At 50.2% G+C, this 20,201-nt stretch overlaps 1 protein-coding gene and 1 pseudogene across 1 annotated transcript in view; both read left to right on the top strand.

Annotated features, from left to right (window-relative positions):
* The window catches only part of LOC116661543 (nascent polypeptide-associated complex subunit alpha, muscle-specific form-like), a 76,010-nt gene that overhangs the window by 41,670 nt on the left and 14,139 nt on the right, over positions 1-20,201 (top strand). Inside the window, exon 4 of the mRNA XM_032473840.1 lies at positions 12,401-12,642. Within this exon, the coding sequence (XP_032329731.1) occupies positions 12,401-12,444 (44 nt within the window). The 3' untranslated portion in view covers positions 12,445-12,642. The remainder of the gene's footprint in view (positions 1-12,400; positions 12,643-20,201) is intronic.
* On the top strand, positions 13,493-16,601 carry LOC116661542 (annotated as a pseudogene).

Raw genomic sequence — 20,201 nt, 5'->3', positions numbered from 1 at the left:
TGCTGTTGGTTCTCCCAGCAACCCCTGAGATGGGTCCTTCTAGCTCTCTTTTATGGGCAGGTTAAGTGAAGATGCTGAGAGGTTAGGGATGTGACTTATCCTCCGCTCCCTCCCTTCCCTGGGTGTCTATAGGCAGACCCTGACCTGAGGCCTGAGACACTCACAAATTGTGATGGTCATTGCCAAGGGGTAGTGTATACAGTGGTTAAATCACAGGCGATCTGGCTCCTTAACCTGCTTCCTTCCCGACTGGAGGGATAAACTGAGGCCAGTCACCATACTGGGAGGTCGGCCGCATCTCTCTTCCCTCCACCCAAGCCTGTAGCTGGGCTGTGACAGTGGCAGGTGGGCCTGGGGCCTGGCTGTGCCACTGTTCAGCAGTGCTTCATGGGGCATATCCCTTGGCCACCTTCTGTGTACAACTTGATCTGCTTTTCACACCCTGCCTCTCATACCTTTTCATTGTAACCATAGTGCTAATGGTATCAGAAGTTTAACTTAAAAGTGTGTTGGTGGGGTTAACCGTGGATGCCCTCAGTGGTTCACCCCAGCTGCTTCTACCTCCTCCCCTCTCCTTTCCCCTCCCCCCTCATTTTCTTGGAGGTCACCCCACCCGCACACTCCCCTCCCTGGTCCGGACCCTCACGACAGCTTTCTTCTCTCCCAGTCTTTGTCCCACGTGGCTCTGGTATTTGCTGCTTGGGGATTGATGCTCACAGACAAACTTCTGGGTGTAAGTGAAGTGCCGTTGCTTCCATTCTGATGAGTGGCACACTGTCTGTCCCAGGCCTGCTCTGCTGGCCTCCACCCCACCCTCCCCTCTGTATTCGCATCGGCCCAGGAGCTCTTGTTCCCATCAAACGAGTCAGGGGAGAGATCTTGGAAGAGTAATTAATTTGAGCAAATGTGTGTCAATGTCCTCGGAAATACAAGATGTCAGTACCAACCACCTGTGCTTGCTGCTCTGGCCACAAAGCTCCAGAACGCAGGCGGGCCTCTCTTTAGAAAAACCTCTAGGTCCAGGCTATTTGCGTTACAAAAAAAAAAAAAAACAAAACAAAAAACAAGGTCACTTTACGAAAGGATTTACTGGTAGGTCCTTTAAAATTGGAGCTCTTTTGGTGTATTTAAGTAGTTTACAGGTCATTAAGTATTTGACAGGGGAAATTTAGGGACCAGAAAACTTTGTGTTCAAGCTTAAGAACCAGTGCCCGTTACAGATTCTTCTGAAATGATGATGATGCAGCCCAGAAATTGTATGTAAGCCGGCAAGCAAAGGCAGGCTGACTCGCCGAAGCGTGGCTGCACACACACCCTTCAGACTTGCTTGCTGGGGCCCCTACAGAAACGTACCTGTTTTCTTTAATGATGAGCACTGAGAGCAGAACTAAGCTTTCTGTGCCAGTTCCCTGATTGATCCCTGTCAGCTCAGCTCTGCGATCCGGTAGGCTGGCTGGGAGATTGCCTAACTGAAAACCAGAGTTCAAGTCAATGGCCTTTTAAGATTTTTTATTGTCTGATGTTCCTCTAGTAGCCTCCCTTTTCAGTTCTCAGAGCTCCTTTCTCTTCCCTCCTCTTACTTCAGATCTCCCACCTCACCCCCCACATCTCGCTCTGAGCTCAGCATCGCACCTCAGACTTCACGGACGTGATGGAGGAGATGAAGGCTTCAGACTGGAGCCCCCTCACCCTTCCTCCCCTAAGTCCACGAGCCCGCCTGCTGCTGTGCTCAGACTCATCCCTCCTGAAACTCGGAGAGCCAGTCTCTCCACGTGGGCTCTGCATCCCAGCCTCTTTCCTTCTTAAGGACTCGCCTGGGGTCCTTCCCAGCAGTGTACAGACCTGCTCTTTTATCCGTTGTCTTTGAAAACGTCACAAGCCGCCTGCGATTGTCATACGTCTTTCAGCTCCTGCTCCATCTCTGCTCTCTTTCGCCGCCGAACGACTCAAAAGAATTGTCTGCACAGATGGCCTCCTCCTGTCCACCTCCCAGCCACCCTCCTGCCCGCTTCAGTCTGGCACCCCTCCCCACCACGCCACTTCACAACTCGGGGAGGTCACCGGCAGCTTCCATGTCGCCCGCCCCCACCGACACTTTGTCGTCCTCACCTTGGCTTCTCCGCAGCATCCCACACCCTCTCCTTCTCGGAGACACTGTCTCCAGGCTGTGCTCCTCTGCCTTCCCCCTCCCCTTCTGTTTATTCCTCCTTTTCTATCGTCTAAATATTGGACATCCCAAGTCTTGGCCCTCAGCCTGTTTCTCCATCTGCACACCCTTGCTAGGTGAGCTCACCTGTTATCAAGCTTTAAATACCGTCTATATAGTGATGACTTCCAGATTCCTCTCTTGAGCTTTCGTCTTGCAATTCTGTCTGTCTCCTTGAATTTTTCATTTGAATGTTCTACAGATATCCCAAACATATGAAAAGAAACCAAACTCTTGATTTGTGTTCTCAAATCTGTTTCTCCCTAAATCTTCCCCCAGCTCAGTAAATAGCGCCCTTGCCCACCCATTTGCAAAGCCCCGGTTTCTCCTCTCTCTCCCCTCTGACATCTCGTCTCCCACCAGGTTCTGCCAGTTTACCTCCAACGTGTGTCTCGAATGAACACCCTTCTCTCCATCTCCCTTGCCACCCTCTAGCCCCGGTCCACCATCGTCTCTCCCCTGACCTAGGACAATAGCTTCCTAATTGGTGTCTTTACTGCCACTCTTGCCAAGTGTTCTTTACACAGCACAGCATTTCAAAAATATCAGTTGTCTCATGTTATTCCTCTGCTTAAAGGTTATTCATTATCCTGAGAATAAAATCCTAACTCCTCGCTGTGCCATATAAGGCTCTGTATGATCTGGCCCGTCCATCTAACTTCCTGCCCTCATCTTGCACTTCTCGATCGGCTGCCCTCCCAGCAGCCATCTCCGCCCGTCTTCCATTGTAGTAGATCCCCAGTTTTGCTCAGCTACGAATTTTTTTCATGAAAGAGGTGGTGACTGTTTTCAGAGAAGGTGAGCCCTTCACCCCTCCACGGGACGTGACCATGGTTAATCTAAGCTAACTGTGGTCACGTCATGACGCCATTGCCAACGATTGGTTTCAGAGTGGGACTGGTTCTGCGCCATGGACTTAAGAGAAGTTCTGCTGGCCATGTCTAGGAAAGATGCACTGACCTTGTGAGAGAGTTCTGCATGGGGGGGGGAGTTGCCTCCAAGCCACCCTTCCTGCCTTCCCGGTGTTGGTAGGTGAGGATTCAGTGCTCCCCACCTGCTGGGTGACCGGGGCACATCCCTTCCCATGAGGTGATGGATGATGCTTCTCTCATAGGGCCCCCAAGAGGACTCAGTGGGGTCAGGTAGGCAGAGCTCCTCTCCTAGGACCTGCCATCCTTGGAGCCCGAGAACTGTCACTTCTCTTTCCTTCCTCTTCCTCTTCTTGGCTGCTCTCCCCAACAGGTGTTGTTGACCTGCCCTCACTCCCTGCCCGAGCCCCGGCTCTGCACCGGAGCCCAGCGGCGGGCAGCAGCTTCTCGGTATAACATAAAGGCAGTTTCTTTAGCTGCTTCTTTTTGAACAACAAAATTAAAATTGCCTCTCCGTCTTCCTTGGCTGCCTCAGCCGAGCGCCCTGCCAGCGTGTTTACATTAAGGGATCTGCGGGGGTCCTGCAGGTTGTGGGCTATGTGTGTTCTGTCTGTTTAGTGCGGCTCCCACTTTGCCTAATTTCCTCATACAGCTCAACATTCTGATTTTCCCTCCGAGAAGGGAAATTGCGGCTCTGGATGGGGCCTTCTTCCACAGACCCTGCGCGACCCCCCCAGAGTCGTCCTCTCACCCAGTTAGAAACCTACCTGGCTGTTAGGAGCCAGAGTGCCTGCCGACGGAAGGCTCCTGTTCCGGGCCCTAATTACCGCTTGATGGAATGAATAAAGACATTGTGGTTTCTACATTTTACTTACAGAGTTGCTGATGCGGTGAATGTTAGATGAAATGTCTCTTTCCTCAGAGAGATTAAAAACCCAAGTGCCTCGGCCGCAGATCGGAGCGGCTGGTTGAGCGACAGGCTTTCCCTGCCGCCCTGGCGAGGCCCTCCCGTGTGAGCAGGTCTGGGGTCTGCGAGAGCCGGTGAAGACAAGTAAAAGTGAGGCAGGCTCTTACCGGGCACTGGTCTCCGCAGACGCGCCCTTGCTTCCTTCCCACGAGGACGGGACGCGGTGGCTGGCCGTCCGCAGCGTGCAGGTAGGGACGCTGAGGCTCGGAGACGTATTCTGCCTCTCGCCAAGGGCGCGCGCGGTGAACGACACGGCGGGACGGTGGTTTGAATTCAGGCTTCCGGTGCTGAGTGCTCTTTCCCTCTGGCCCCGGGGCGCTTTCCTGGCCCACTGGGTCCAGTCGGCCCAGCATCTCTTAGGAACCAGCCAGTTCTTTTCCTTGAGAGTGGATGGCAGGGAGGGTAATTTCTGCGGCATAACAGACCTCCCCCAAACTTAGAGGCTTCAAACAACAAACTGTGCTTTTTCACGGCTCTGTGTTAGCTGCGTGGCTCCTGTGGTCTGGGGTGGCTTGAGGGGGACTGGCAGGTCCGGGGCGGCCTGCGTCAGTAGCCCCTGGGGAAAGGGCCAGATGGTCGCGTCCTCTAGGAGGCTTGCCCAGGCCTGGCCTCTTCTTTGAATTTCATATGTAGATACAGCCACTGACATGGATGTAGCCCTAGATAAACATCTTTCCCCTTTGAAAGTAGCTCTGCTGGTTTGAACCCTGTCTGTCCGGACTCATTCATGTTTGGGTGGAAGGTTCCGAGCAGCAAGGGAGGGAAGCCCCAACGTACAGGCACTTTTAGAGCCCCTCTTACTACATGTCTTCTAATGTCCAGTTGGCCAAGGAAGCCACGTGTCCAAGGCCGGATTCGCGGGGTGGAGGAGAGACTCCGGCTCTTGATGGGAGGGCCACACGCACGCATCCAGAGATGGGAAGCTTCGCGGTCACTTTGCAGTCCACCGCAAAGGGCAGTGTTCTTCGGAAGGTCATTTCATGACTCCTGGTCCTGTCAGCTACGGGTTGGAGAGGGGACTTACTGATATCTGGACAGGATGTCACCAAGGCTGTTTCCAGACAGATGGTTTTTTGTTTTTGTTTTTGTTTTTTTTTTGGTTCCTGTTGTTGTATTGTTTTTAACATGTAGAGAATGAGGAAACAAAACCGCCCTTTGGTAGTTTATCCACGTTCTCATAACCGGCCATTATCTTTTCATTATTCTTATTTCTCTGGACCAGATGCTTCAGATGCCTGGGAGTGCATGTTTGGACTTGGTGGTGGGGACCGTCCCTGCTCCGTCTGCAGCTGCAGAGATGAAGGAGGGAGCAGCTCTGTGCCCCCTTCCTGTCCCTTCTCTAGGGCTCACAGCGTGTTCTGGTTTGTCCATCTGAACGTTACACGGTTTTTCCCACATGACCTGGGAAATGCAGACCAGAGAATTTTAGGCTCTTTGAAGGAGGGAGAGGTTCAGAAGGATCTGTGCAGTGATGGAGTCTCTGTATGCCTTGACAGCTTCATCTCGGATTCTGTTCCTTCCCCCTGCCCTCCCCCCACCGTCCTCTTTCCTGTGCTTCCAAGGCCATGGCGACCTGTCTTCTGAGTAGAAACTGCTATAATCAGAGATTTGTGGAAACCAGTTCCCAGGCAGGCCTGCCTTGGGTACTATTAGGCCCTCAGGCCTCAGTTCAAGGTTCCCCTGAAACCTTCCAACAGGGGGAGAACAGGGCTGTCAGCCGTGTGAACACCGTGGCCCTTCCCCAGCTCAGCTTTCTCAGGTGAATGACTCTGGGGGCAAGTCGGACAGAGCCAGGCCCCCAGGCCTGGGACCCAAAGGTGAAAGGCCTTTGGTGCCTCGTGCAACCAGGACTGGTTAAAAATATTGGCTGGTGTGGGTCTTATTCTTTCCTTCATTGGCTTGAGCACCTCGCCCAGGGCCTGACACAAGAGAAATGTCCCAGCAGGGCCCTCAGCCCCTGACCACCGAGTGGGCGGCTGAAATCCTCTGGCAGAAGGTTCCAGGGGGTGGTGCTGGCAGCTTTGTTCAGGTGGAAGTGAGAGGGGGAGAAGGAGGAGGTGAGACCCCAGTGTGGGGGCCTGAAGGCTACACCACCGAAGGCTGCATCATCTGTCCCCCTAAGGCTGTCCCTCCCACCCTGGGGTGGCTGGCGCCCTCCCCGCACAGCCTGCAGGCTCCTCCTGCCCCATCAGCCTTTATGTGTCCCGTTAGAGCAAGAAAGTAAAAGGTTTTATGAGGGTGACTCCCCCACCTTCCCTGGCTCTGTCTTAAAAAAAAGGAAAAAAAAGGAAAAGTGTGTTCCTGCAAATTAAACAAATGTCACATCAGCGCTGGTTGCCTAAACGGCAGCGTTCCAAAAGCAGTGCCTCAGGCTAGGCCAGGGAAGCTGGATTTCCACTCTCAGGGCCTCCCAGGAAGGCCTGCCTGGTCCTTGTCTGTCCCTGGAGCAGAGGGCTGAGGAGGGATGTCGGTCTTCAGTTTGCCTCTCCCGGCAGGGCTGCGGGAGACCCCGGGACCCCTCTCATGAGGCTGCTCGGGGTTCCGGGGGCCCCTGCTACTACAGGCCGCATTTTGTGTATGTCTAGAAGGTGAAATGGGGGGTAAATCTTCCGCTTTCTTCCCATTCTCAAAGAAGTCGGTGACCCCAAAAAAGATTACAGACTGAGGAGAAATAGTATGACTCCCTCACTGTGGACAGAAGGAACCTTGGGCCCAGAGTTGCTTGAGTCAGATCACACAGCACATCAGTGGTTTTTGTTTAAAGATGAAATCCAAATGTTTAAGGAGAGGGGCCTGATAGCAAGTAGGGGAGGCCTTTTCTCATTTCCTGGCAATTTGCAAGCAGCTTGTCTCTTAATTGATTGTGTGTGTTGGTTTCTTTGGTTGTTTTTTGTTTTGTTGGTTTTTTTTTTTTTTTTTTTTGAGTTGGAATCACTCCCAGAAGTAAAGGGGCTGAGGTGAGCAAAATAAATAAGGAATAAACAGGCTCTGCATTCATCTCCCCCACTCCCCCTGCCCCTCTGCCCCTGCCGCCCCACCACGTGGCTTTTCCTCTTAAGACTTTGCCAAGAACAGAATTACCATTCCTACAACCTGCCACTTAAATAAGATATTTATCTTTTTTTTAAGCTAAAATAATACTTGCTATGACAGAAATACCATAACCCTGTCAAGCAAAGATGGCCCCCAACTTACGACGTCCTGGTGGACTTTCAGGGTCTCCGAGAGCACTGCTCTTGCTGTCCCTGTTGTACTCGCCCCAGGGCGTGCATCTGCCTCCCAGAAAGAGCCAAAAAGGGGAAGCCCTTAGACTGCTGTTCCAAGTGGGAGGCGGCACGCCAGTCTCTACGCCCGGTCCTGGCCAACTTGCCTGCTTCCTTATTTGGGTTAATTTTATGGCTTTTCACAGGGACTTGAAGACTGTCACTCAGATTGGACCCTGTCAGCATATTCCCTGACGAAGTCAGCCTTTGGCTGCATTAAGGCCGAACAGAAAACCTAGGAAGGGCTCTGGCCGTTATGACCTAGATGGATGTCAGAACGGGAGCTGTCCTTATGTGTCCTCCAGAGAACAGAGCGAGTGACAGCGGAATCTCAGTTGCTCAGTCAGTTACCTACCAGACTTCACAGTGTTTCCAAAATAGTGAGGTTTCACAGACTTCAGTCATTGGATTATCACAATTTTTGCCATGTCCTTGTACACTTTTACTATTATTTACTATTATTTATTTAAAAGTTCTTTAATTTAATGACAGTTTTACTTAACTGTTATTTTAAAGGGGGATTTTGTTAGTGGGAGAAGAGTTTCACTTACTAGAACAGAAGATCACCTTGACATATAAGACAATAAGACAATACTTTTCACTGCTGTCCCGACACAGGGATTGGGAATTCAGGAGGGTGTCGTTTATCTCTGACAGTCACGGGACCCACCGCACACACTGCAGACCAGCAGCGCAGGCGGCACCATGTTCTGTGCCATCGCTTTCCCCATCTGGAAAAGCTTCAGAACCATTTATCTTTTTCATCACTGGCCATTATCTGTGAGGAAGAGAGAAGACAGTTCCTTTGCCAAGTGCAGGGAGTCGCCGGACCATCAGGCATCAGGCTTTGAAGGAGCTAATGGAGGTTTGAAACTGCAAATGAGAGCCCAGTGGCAGGACATGGCGCTGAAGCCAGAGGGCACCAGGCTTGACACCATTTCCCCCACTGTGGCTCCACCTAGAAAGTTTGGGGAACCCGACATGTAGATTGTGAGTGGTAAGACAGGCCAAGAAGAGCAAAAACAGTGTATGCTTAGAATAAAGGGCTTAAGATACAAACTACTTTATACAGAATAGATAAACAAGGTCCCCCAGCACGGGGAACTATATTCAAAAGCTTGTAACAGCCTATAATAGAAAAGAATCTGAAAAAGAATACATATATATGTGTGTATAACTGAATCACTATGCTGTACACTTGAAACTAGCACAACATTGTAAGTCAACTAAACTTCCATTAAAAGTTTTAAAAATAAATGATAAAAGTTGTTTGAAGTAATAGAAGGCTTAGAAGTTGTTCAAATGAGGAAGAAAATCACAGCAGATTTCAAACTCCCAATTTATCCCTTCCCACCCCTTCCCCCTGGTAACCATACATTTGTTTTCTATGTCTCTGAGTCTATTTCTGTTTTGTAAATAAGTTCCTTTGTCTTTTTTTAAGATTCCACATATGAGTGATATTATACGGTATTTTTCTTTCTCTTTCTGGCTTACTTCACTTAGAATGACAATCTCCAGGTCCATCCATGGTTCTGCAGGTGGCATTATTTTACTCTTTTTTTATAGCTGAGTAGTATTCCATTGTATAGATATCCTGCCACATCTTTATCCAGTCATCTGTCAGTGGACATTTGGGTTGTTGCTATCTCTTGGCTATTGTAATTGTATCCATTTCTTTTCCTATTTAGCTTTTGGAAACAGTATTGAACCCTTCGCTTTGAGTAAGCTCTTGGTTTTTTGAACAATGTGTAGGTGATAAGCCTTGAGATAGAATGAGTGCCTGCCTTTTTCCCTTCCTCTCTATTTCCCTCTCTCCCTTCCTTCCTCCCTTCCTTTCCATCAGGCCACTCTTTCTACCCATTCTTCTCTCTTGAAAGAGGCAGTAGCCATGGAGGTGGCAGCCCCTGGAGGCTGAGGAGGCAACTGGCATGGTAGAAAGATCAGTTACACACAAGGAGACTGAGCCAAGAAGTACATCCTGTTGGAGGTGTTTTTTATAAATATGGAAAGAGAGGGGCTGGAGAGAACCCTGAGGTGTTGGATTGGAATTGGAAGCACCGGTGTGTAAACTAATGAGTTTAAAATATAGCTACACTGAGAGAGAGAGAAATGCAGCTGGATGTGTCTGTATGTTTGTGTGTCTACGTGTGCACATGTGCATACTTCCCAGCTCTGCTCTCCAAGAGGGTTTAGAAACAATGACACTCCGGCGGAAATAAACACACTGAGTGCCCAGATCTTGGTGTCCTCATATCAATATCCACTAAAGGGAACCAGTACTTGTTGGAAATATTGGCTCCAGGCAGGGTTGAGGCAGAGGAACTACAAGATGGTTGTGGGTCACCTGTTGCTCAAGAAAGTAAGGAAATGCTCAAGGAATTGCAGACATTTTCAAAGACCATAGACGCCGGCTTGCAAGGATCCTCTCTGGCCAAATCTGAGCCACGTTAAGCATCAAAGTAAGTAGCGACAGTGACCGATTACCACGCATTAAGTAAAACAGGAATCCACAAGTCCAGTCAGAGGTGAATACATAAATACATAGGGAGAGGGAAAGCTTTCCTTACAGAAGGATGCCGACTTTTCTATAAATCCAAAATTATTTCCAAAAAGGTAATCTGTGCACTCTAAGCATACAGTGTTTCTGAAACAAATAGGGTTCCAAAGTTGTATAGTTTCAGAAAGACAAAAAAGTGAGTATCAGCATGATTCCAAGAAACGCAGTTGCAGAAAAACAACTAATGGATGAGATAAAGGGGCGTATCCCACTTTTCCGGTGGAAACGAGCATGTTTCTTTCCTGTGGACTGAGAGCTCCCAGCAGAGAATCCTTCCACACAGCCGCCCACTAACCCTAACCCCACCTTCAGCAAATATCATTTTTGCAAGAAAAATTAAGGGCTATATTATCATTTCCTTTAGAATATGAGGGAGAAGGTAAAGTAAACATTAAGCTATTTATTAGAAAAGGAGAAGTTGTTGGACTTCAAGCTAAAAAAAGCAGGAGAGAGAAAATGAGACAGAGAGACAGACAGGAGAGGGAATCTCATTCTTATTTGTGCCCTTATGTACAAAGTTACAAGCCCTACTCGTTACAAGTTCTTCTGAGTGTGGGTTTGGACCACTTGGGTATCACTAATGTGGTGGGAAAAGGCTCCTGTCTCCCCGCCAGCTGAGGCTCAGTTTGGCGCTAGAAGCAGGTGGAAGGGGCAAGGGGGCAGTGAGCTGCAGGGTCGCACTGCCAGTGAGCGGCGCTCTGCCCCCGTGGGCCGCCCCGGCTTCATTTCTCTGCGCTCTCCTCACTCTAGGCTCCAGCCAACCTGAATGACTTGCAGAGTAGAATATGGTATATCCTTGTCACCTCCTTCAGGAGGTGACATTATCTTACCCATCTGAGTGTCTAACATTCTCTCCCTGAACCTGCCTGCTGCCAAGGGCTTCCAGAATAAAGAGTCCCTGCCTGCCTCAGGGGGTGTCTGAGCAATGCTTGCTCTCATTCCTTAGTGCCGAGTGCCACCACCCCTGTCGACAGCCCATGCTGAGGAAACCTGGGTTATGCCGCCTGTGGCCGTGGAGCAGCTGCTGGCCAGCCCGCCAGCTCCCACGGCCCCTGCGCCCCTCAGCACACTCACTACACCTTTGATTATCTGATGTGTGTCTTTGTCTTTAGCCCAATGAAAGCCACACCTGTGTTGTTTACTACTCTGGTTTTAGGTTTTGCACAATACCTGGGACATGACAGATGTTTGGTAAATTCAGTTTTGACCGAATTTCCTAGCACCTAAGGAGGCTGTCTGCCCTTCCATGTCTGTCCCATATAGTTGGTGATTTAGCTCCAGAGGCCAACATTTTCCAGTCTGTTCTGCCACCTGGAGAAACTGTGACTTAACCTGGCTGTGTTCTGTGGTTGGATGTCTACAGAGATGGCGTCAGAGATCAGATTTTGATGACCTGACCCATCACTACAGTTTCAAACAACAGACTTATGGCAAGGAACCTTGTGATTCTTATTAAGGTTGGAAAGGATGTTTGCTAAGAGATTCAATCTGATCAAGAGGATTGCAAACTGAATATTGAGGGAGAGAGAGAAGAGAATTACACATGTAATTACAATAGTTAACTAACAGTAATAGGTACTGTTATCCAGTGCCAGGGACGGTCCTGAGTGATTTACATGCATTAACTATTCAATCCTTGCAATAACCACAAGAGTTAGGGATTCTTATTATGCCCGTTGTAAAGATGCAGAAACCAAGCCATTTGAGTGAATTGTCTGAAGTCACGTAAGAGGCTGCACTGGGATACACACTGGGGCAGTCTGGCTCTAGATCGGTGCTTGTAACCTCTGCACTATGCTGCATTTGCTCAATGCTCTAAAAAAATATATACATATTGTGTGACAGAGACAGAAAAATTATTTCTTATTTTAAAATAGCAACAACAACAAAACCCAAAACTGGCCAGGCAAGTATTGACCTCAGAAGTCGAGATACCATAACATAGGGTAAGGGTAACAATAAAGTAAACTTTGAATTTTGGTACGCTCACAAACCCAGCAGACCAAACTGCCTTCCACTCTTGGGTTCCCTCCCTGTCCACGTCCATGTGCATGACTGTAAACATGACAGATGTAATTTTGGATTCTGCCTTTTGCATTTAGCATTGTCGTAACCGTTTCACCAAACTGCTATATAATTGTCAAGACAGAGACACCATATTATTGTTTCCATTTGCATCTTTTATTAACTTGTTGAAGATTTTTCCATGTTTGTTTACAAGTTGTTTATCTATTATGTAAATTGTTTCTTCACATCTTTCCCATTTGCCTACTAAAATCTTAACTTTATTTTTTAAATATTTATTCTTTTTTGCAATATAGACATTGTTTATTACCTCTCTAGTGACAAGATAAAATTCTATTTTCTGTGGCTTTGCACTATTAAAAGTATGTATGTAATTTACCTAGATTCATTTTTGTGTGAAGTATGAGCATGGATAAAAAGTATGTTTTCCAATTACACAATTACAATTTCTTCAGTAACATGATTGATTCATGTTCCTCACCTGTGACCCGTCCCTCCTGTTTTTCTGTCTAGAAATCATAGACATTTCTAGGATGAGATGCATGACCAGGACGTAGTGATGAGAGGGCACACCTGGCGAACTCCGTGCTATCATCTCTGAAGCCTGGAGAGGAGAAGAGCAGCATACTTACTTGTTTACTCCACTCGGGAGTACTTAATACGTCCCAGGCACTATTTCAAATGCTTGTGAACGCAAGAGAAAAATCACAGCCCTATGAAGCTTACATTCTTGTGATAGGAATCAAACAAAATAAGTAAGTAAATATAGAATGTATCAAATGATGATGAGTGATAGGAAAAAAAAAAAAACCAAACAAACCAGGAGGCAGGATTAGGAGGAGTAAGATTGGCCACAGAGAGTATAATTCTAAGTTAGTTGATCTGGAAAGGATTCACTGTGAAGGAGGAGAGGAAAGGCAAGTGCTTATCTGAAGGGAGAATATTCCAGGTAGAGGAAGCAGCAAGTGCAAAGGCCCTGGGGCAGGAAGTGCTTATGTGTTTACGGTACAAGTAGGCTGGAGTGAAGGAAGAAAGGAGAGTATACCAGAGTGTACAATTATATAGAGAGAAGTACATGGGTTTTGGAATTATGTAAGCAGGCTGAAACTTAAGCAGAGAAATCTCACGAAAGCTGCTGAAACTTTCCAAGACTCAACTTCATCATCTGTAAAATGGTTATATCAATACGTGTGGTGGAGGACTTGGAAGTCAGAACTGAGAGAAGCTGTTCCTGGCTTCCTCCTCCATTCCACGATCTAGAATCAAGTTTGCTTTAGCGTTTCTTTTCTTTGCTCTTGAGGATGAGACACTTCTACTCTATCCTCTCACACTGCAATTTAAAATGGATTAACAGAAACACTTGAGATAATTTGTACTTGTTTTTGTCATAGAGGGTTTTGCCATCACTTTTCTTCCAGTTTACGTACAGAGGTTTTTTTGTTTTGTTTTGTTTTTTGTATTTTGGTATTCATGTTACAACACAGATGACCCCAATCACAAGACTATGGCTACAAAATAAGGTTTCATTCCTTTTATATTGGAAAAATAGTAACTTTGAACCCCACACCACTAGTTTAGTGAAGTCTAGTCTTTGGCTCATGTAACATGGGTACTGTTGCTTTTTGTGTTTTGTTTTGTTTTTCCCTTTTTTAAAAAGTCTTTCCCCGTTTTTACTTGCCTTCCGTGGTCTTGCTTTTCTCCCGCACCACGAGGCTGCCTCTTGCTCACAGGTCGCTGTACAGCCTGATGTGCTGCTTCTATGTTCACATGGTTGTTGACGAACACATTTATACACTTGCATGCTTTTTCACGTAAGTGGGATCACTATACACACCCCTGTGCACCTTACATTTCTCACTCAATAATACCACTTGGGAGCCTCTTAGCACTGACTAGTTTCACCCATTCGCCCGTGTAAGCGAACAAAAAACAACCGAAATGCTTGTTCAGTGCCGCCACAGAACAGTTGGGGGAAACATAACTGAAGGGCTCTTTCGTGTAATTTTTCCAAAACAAAGGAAATCTGTCCCCAGGGACAATCAGTGTCACCACTGGGCGTGGCAGAAAAGGTCCAGCAGCGAGTTCTGCCCCACTGCGCGGGGGTGGGGGGGCTTGGTGTGGTTTCTAGCTTCTTACATTTCCTCAGGCTTGCTTTGTGACCTACCATAGGATCTGTCCTTGAGAAACAAATATGCACATCTACAGTCAACTAGTATTTGACAAGGGAGCCACGAATACTTAGCGGAAAAGGACAGTCTCTTCAATAAACGGTGCTGGTAAAACTGGACAATCTGACGCAAAAATAAATCAATCAAGCTGAGGGGGAGGGTATAGCTAAAGTGGCAGAGTGAATGCTTGGCATGCACGCGGTCCTGGGTTCCACCCCTAGAACCTCTGAAAATAAATAATAAACCGAATTACCTTCCCCCTCACCCCCCCCAAAAAAGTTGGATTCCTATTTTATACCACTCATAAAAATGAAACTGATTAAAGACCTAAACATAAGACCTGAAACTGTAACAGAAAAAAAACAAAACTCCTAGAAGAACACATAGTGGGGCTGGGGGGAGGGGCGGGGGCCCGCGCCGGCGAGCCGTGGGGCCTGGCTCGGCGAAGGGGCAAAGGCGTTGCCGCCGCCGCCGCCGCCGCCGCCGCCGCCGCCGCCGCCGCCGCCGCCGCCGCCGCCGCCGCCGCCGCCGCCGCCGCCGCCGCCGCCGCCGCCGCCGCCTGGAAGCACGCGGAGCGGGAGCAAGCGCCCCGCGGCGGTGGTCAGGGCCGGAACCCCGCCAGGGAGGCTAGCGGGCCGCCGGTGACGGGCCGTGCTCCGTCCGCCGCGCCTCCTGCAGGTCCTGCTGCCCTGAGCTGCCCCAGACTGGGTGACGGCGTGCCACGCTGCCACCGTGAGCGAGGTGTCTGTCATCACGGAAGGCCGGCTCCTCGAGCGCGGTGAATACGTCAAGGCCTGGAGGTCCCGGTACTTCCTGCCGAAGAGCGACGGCTCCTTCACTGGGGGCAAGGAGCGGCCCGAAGCCCGCGACCAGACCCTGCGCCCCTTAAACAACGTCTCTGTCGCAGAAGCCAGCTGACGAAGACCGAGGGACCGCGGCCCAACGCCTTGGTCGTGCGCTGCGGGCCGCGGACCACGGTCACTGAGAGGGCCTTCGTGCAGACTCTGCGGCGGACAGGCAGGAGCGGACGAGGGCCATCCGAGGGTCGCCAGCAGCCGCAAGCAGCGGGCCCGGGAGGGACCCCGGGGGCTGCACGTGTGGCTCCCCCAGCCGCCCTTCTGCGGCCGAGGAGCTGGAAGCGGCAGTCAGCAGGGCTCGGGCCACGGTGACCACGAGCGGCTTCGACTGCCGCAGCCCCCTGCCGGGGCCGGGCACGTTCGGCACGGCCATCCTGCCGCGGGAAGAGGCCCGGGCCGCTCCTGCGCCGTGAGGATCCCGCGTTGGGAGGTCACCGTCGCCAAGGGCGGGGTCGCCCACGCAGCCGCCGAGAGCCGGGTCCCCCAGAGCACCAGGCACCCGCTCCTCCCCGCGCCGAAGCTTGCCTTCCAGACCCACGGCCGCCTGTGCTTCGCGACGGAGCCACCGGCGGCCAGCTGTTCCGCCTGCCCCGGGCGCGCGTCTTCACGGAGGGGCGGGCCCGCGTCTGCGGCGCGGGATCGTCTCGGCCCGGAGTACCTGCTCTCGGGGGACGCGAGGTACCGCGACATCAAGCCGGACAAAGGTGGCCACGTCGACATCGCTGACTTCGGCCTGTGCAGAGAGGGCGTCAGTGGCGGGGCCGCCACCAGACCCTTCTGTGGGACCGCTGAGCGCCCGGCCCCCGGGTGCTGGAGGACGACGACTACGGCCGGGCGGCGGACCGCTGCGGGCTGGGCGTGCGCACGTTCGAGGTGATGTGCGGCCGCCTGCCCGTCTACGGCCAGGACCGCGGGCGCCTCTCCGAGCTCATCCTCACGGAGGAGATCCGCTTCCCGCGCACGCTCGGCCCCGAGGCCAAGGCCCTGCTCGCGGGGCTGCCCAAGAAGGACCCCAGGCAGAGGCTCGGCGGGGGGCGCAGCGATGCCAAGGAGGTCGCGCAGCACAGGTTCTTCCTCAGTGTCAGCTGGCAGGACGTGGTGCAGAAGACGCTGCTGCCACCCTTCCAGCCTCAGGTCTCATCTGAGGTTGGCACAAGGAACGTTGACGACGAGCTCACCGCCCCGTCCATCCCAATCACCCCCACCCCCACCCCGGGCCGCAGTGACAGCCGGGGCTCGCTCGAACCGGACCAGCGGACCACTTCCCCCAGTTCTCCTATTCGGCCAGCATCCGAGAGCGAGCAGCGCCGCCGCCGCCGCCGCCGCGCGGGACGCAAGCCCGGCTGCCATCACCGCAGGGGGGCTTTTTCCTTCCTTCCTTCCTTCCTTCCTTCCTTCCTTCCTTCCTTCCTTCCTTCCTTCTCTCTCTTTCTTTCTTTCTTTCTTTCTTTCTTTCTTTCTTTCTTTCTTTCTTTCTTTCTTTTTCTTTCTTTCTTTCTTTTTCTTTTCTTTCTTTCTCTTTCTTTCAAGTTTTTATTTTGCTTTTTTGTTTGTGTCCGCGCCCCTCACCCCCTCACCCCCATTTCCAGTTTTTTTTTCAGCCCTCTGCCAAACTCACCTCAGCGGTCCCAGCAGCCCTGCCTCCAGGATCCTGTCCTGCCCTCGCCTTTGTGCCCAGACCAGGATTGAGGACACTCCACTGCCTGCCCTAGGACCAGGCCTTTGGGCAGTTGGAGAGATTCCGATTTTTAATCAACACAAGCCCCACTGAGGGGCGAAGGGCGGAGCTGTGGGGCCTACGTGAGTTTCTGGCCCGAGCGCCCCGAGGCAGCCTGCCTCTGCGTTGCTGCTGTCAGAGGCTGCCCCCTGGTGGGCTGCCCGGTGAACAGCGCCCTGGTGCTGCCTTCCTTGCCCTGTCGTTAGGCTCCAACAGGCCTGGCGTGGGGCAGTCCAGCACCCTCCTCCCATGGGGGCAGAAAAGCAATAATGTCCAGGGACCGGGGGAGGGGGTGGGGTGGGCTTTTGGAAGCTGCGTGCAGGATTGGGGGTTTAGGGCTCCCTCACGTGGATGGGGGAATTACCGTGTGGGAAACCAGGAGGGGCCCAGAGGACGAGCACTGCCTCCTGGCCCTGCCCCCCCCCCCAAACTGCTCTCCTGACCCTGTGGATGAGGCAGGAGGAACATTTGGGGGCTAACCGCCCCGCCCACTGGCCCCGTGCCTTACCAGGGCTTCCTTCCAGCCAGCCTTACCTCCTGCTGGCCCCGGCCCCGTCTGAGGATGGGGGCCGGGATCTCCCCCTTCTGTCTGCCTGGGGTGGAGGGGCGCCAGCCTTGGCTGTTACACATCTCGCACCGAGACAGTATGGGGCCCCGTGGACTTGGGTCGAGGAGGGGGTGGGGGTGGGTGTCTCTGGTATGTACTAGGGTGGGGGCCTCTGAGAAGGGATGCTCCAGGCCACCTCATCCCCTCCCCCTCTCCGGGCCCCGCATTCTGCAGCCTTAAGGAGAACGTGTGTCAGTGCCGTGGGCACCTGTGTGCCTGCCTCGGACTGTGTGTCCGTGGGCGTTCCCGTGCATCTGAGAAGCAGATACACATGGTGTGTGTGTGTGTGTGCGTGTGCGTGTGTGTTGGGTATGTGTGTGCGGGGGCAGTGTGTCCTGGCCGCAAGTGTGTGTGGTATGTGTGGGCTCAAGCCCCACCCCTGGCCTGAGCATTTCATCCCAAGGGGAGGGGTGCTGGCCCAGCAGGGAAGCCGCACCAGAGGTCCACTTGCTGCCCTGTTGTCCCCTGCCCCCCAACATCTCTTGGCGTTTGGAATTAGTTTTTCTGGTTTTCGTCTCCCCACCCCACCTTCTGTTGCTAGGTAATTCAGAGAGAGACACATCCTGGGGTGGGGTGGGGGTTGGCTTGGGTGGGTGGGGTCCTGTTTCCTTTCTGTGTGTGTATGTCGTTAATCTGACAATTCTTCCTCCTTCTCACTCGCCTTTCCCCATTCCTTGTATTTGTACGGTACAAGCAATAAAGACACTCATTTCAGGAAAAAAAAAAAAAAAGAACACATAGGGAAAAAGTTCCTTGACATCAAGCGTGGTAATGATTTTTTTGGATATGACACCAAAATCACAAATAAAGGCCAAAATAAGCAAGTGTGACTACCTAAGACTAAAAGGCTGTACAGTGAAAGAAACAGTCAACAAAGTGAAAAGGCAGCCTATTAAATGGGAGAAGGTATTTGCAAACCATTTATTTGACCAGCGGTTAATATCCAAACTATATATAAACACTCATACAACTTAATAGCAAAAAAAAACCAAAAAACAAAAAACCCACAAATAATTCAATTAAAAATAGTCAGAGGAACCAGACATTTTTCCAAAGATGGCATACAAATGGCCAGCAGACACGTGAAAAGATGGTAAACATCACTAGCCATCAAGGAAATGCAAGTCAAAACTACAATGAGATACCCTCTCGCACTTCTTAATGGCTATCATCAAAAGACAAGAGACAATACACGTTGACAGGAATGTGCACTGTTGGTGGGAATGTAAATTGTTACAGCCACTATGGAAAATAGTACAGAGGTTCCTGAAAAAACTAAAAACAGAAGTGCCATATGATCCAGGAATCCCACTTCAGAGTGTATCTGAAGGAAATGAAAACAGGATATCGACGAGACACCTGCACGGCCATGTTCATTACAGCATTATTCACAATAGCCAAGGTTTGGAAATAACCTACTTGTGCATCAATGGATGAGTCACAGCATCAACCAGGCAGCCCTGTGTGTCTGCGTTTCCGTCATAGCTCCTCCCTCTGTCCGTGTGGGCTTCGGGGTGGCTACATCCGGGGCACCAGCCCCAAGGTACGGCACCATCCCTCCTGGTTCCCTCACAGCCTGCCCACACCTCCATGAATAGCCTGTTACTAAACTTCCTCCAAAGTGCTCAGTCTGAGTGTACCGTCTGTTTCCTGCTGTGATCTTGGTGGTACAATTCCTTGGTCAAATTGTATTCAGTGGCAGAAGTTCAGTCTAACCTGGTATCCTGACTGACACACTTTATATCAAAAAGAAAACTTAAGCGGACCCACGTGGAACACGCGCATGGCTCCAGACCTTATTTTATTTTCCCCTGGAGAATCATTTTGTACATGACGTGGTTCAAAAGAACTTTTTCAGGGGGCCCTTTTCCATCAGGTACCTTTATATTACCTTCAACTCCAAATTTTATGCTAATTAAGTTAAGAAGCCATCTTTTTCCTGAAATTTCTGCCATACATGCTAGAATAACTTAGCTTTTAAATTTATTTTGAGGGTTCAGTAAATAAGAAAGAAAAGTGAAAATAGAGTGGGGAAGATAGAAGAATAGTTCTTCCCTTAATTTTCGAAAGTCTCATGGTAACGACCCTCTTTTTCTCCAGTAGGAGGCAACCCTATTCCCCAAGGCTGCTTGTCAGCTGCGAGACCTTAAGCAACATGTTTGTCCCTTCCCCCTATTTTTTCAGGACTAGCATATCACAATTAAGACTAGAATATCTACTTTCAGGTTTATTGTGAGAATTCGATAAAACATATGTATAAGGATCTGGCCTTGATATGTCTGTACTGGGCTAACCCAACAAATGCCCATTTATTCTCTCTTCCAAGTACGTACTTAAAAATAATCCATTTCATGGCTTTTAAGGTTCACCTGGTCCTTCTGCCATTGCTTCTTGGAAAGTCTGGGTACTTAGCGGAATTCCTTTTTTTTTTTTCTTGCTTAAAATGCCTTTGAATTGTGGAAAAATACACGTAACATTTACCCTCTTAAACATTTTGAAGCATCGTAAAGTATATTCACATTGTTGTGCCACCAATCTCCAGAACTTTTTCATCTTTGCAAGTGTGAAACTCTACACCAGTTAAACGACTAGCCCTGTATCCCTCTCCCCAGCTCCTGGCAGCCACGGCTCTACTTCCTGTTTCCATGAATTTGATGATTCTAGCTACATACCCACGTGGAATCGTAGAGTGTCCTTTTGTGACCGGCATATTTCACTTAGCATAATGCCCTCAAGTTTCATCCATGATGTGGCCTGTGTCAGAATTTTCTTTCCTGGACTTAGTTTTAAAAATGAATTTTCTGAGATATACTTGCCAAAATTCCTAGGTTTCATTTAACATTACATTTTTTCATGTGTTAAAAGTGCCCCTAACACTGCATGTTATTATGGTGAAACTGTAAAAAGTGAAATATGTTCTTAGAAAGCATCCTCCAGTCACTAACATGCTCCTTATTAATACCCT

The sequence above is a fragment of the Camelus ferus genome, chromosome 35 (genome assembly GCF_009834535.1).
Source record: "Camelus ferus isolate YT-003-E chromosome 35, BCGSAC_Cfer_1.0, whole genome shotgun sequence".
Lineage (NCBI taxonomy): Eukaryota > Metazoa > Chordata > Mammalia > Artiodactyla > Camelidae > Camelus > Camelus ferus.
Note: the sequence above shows the minus strand (reverse complement) of the source record. Positions and strands in the feature narration are given on the sequence as shown.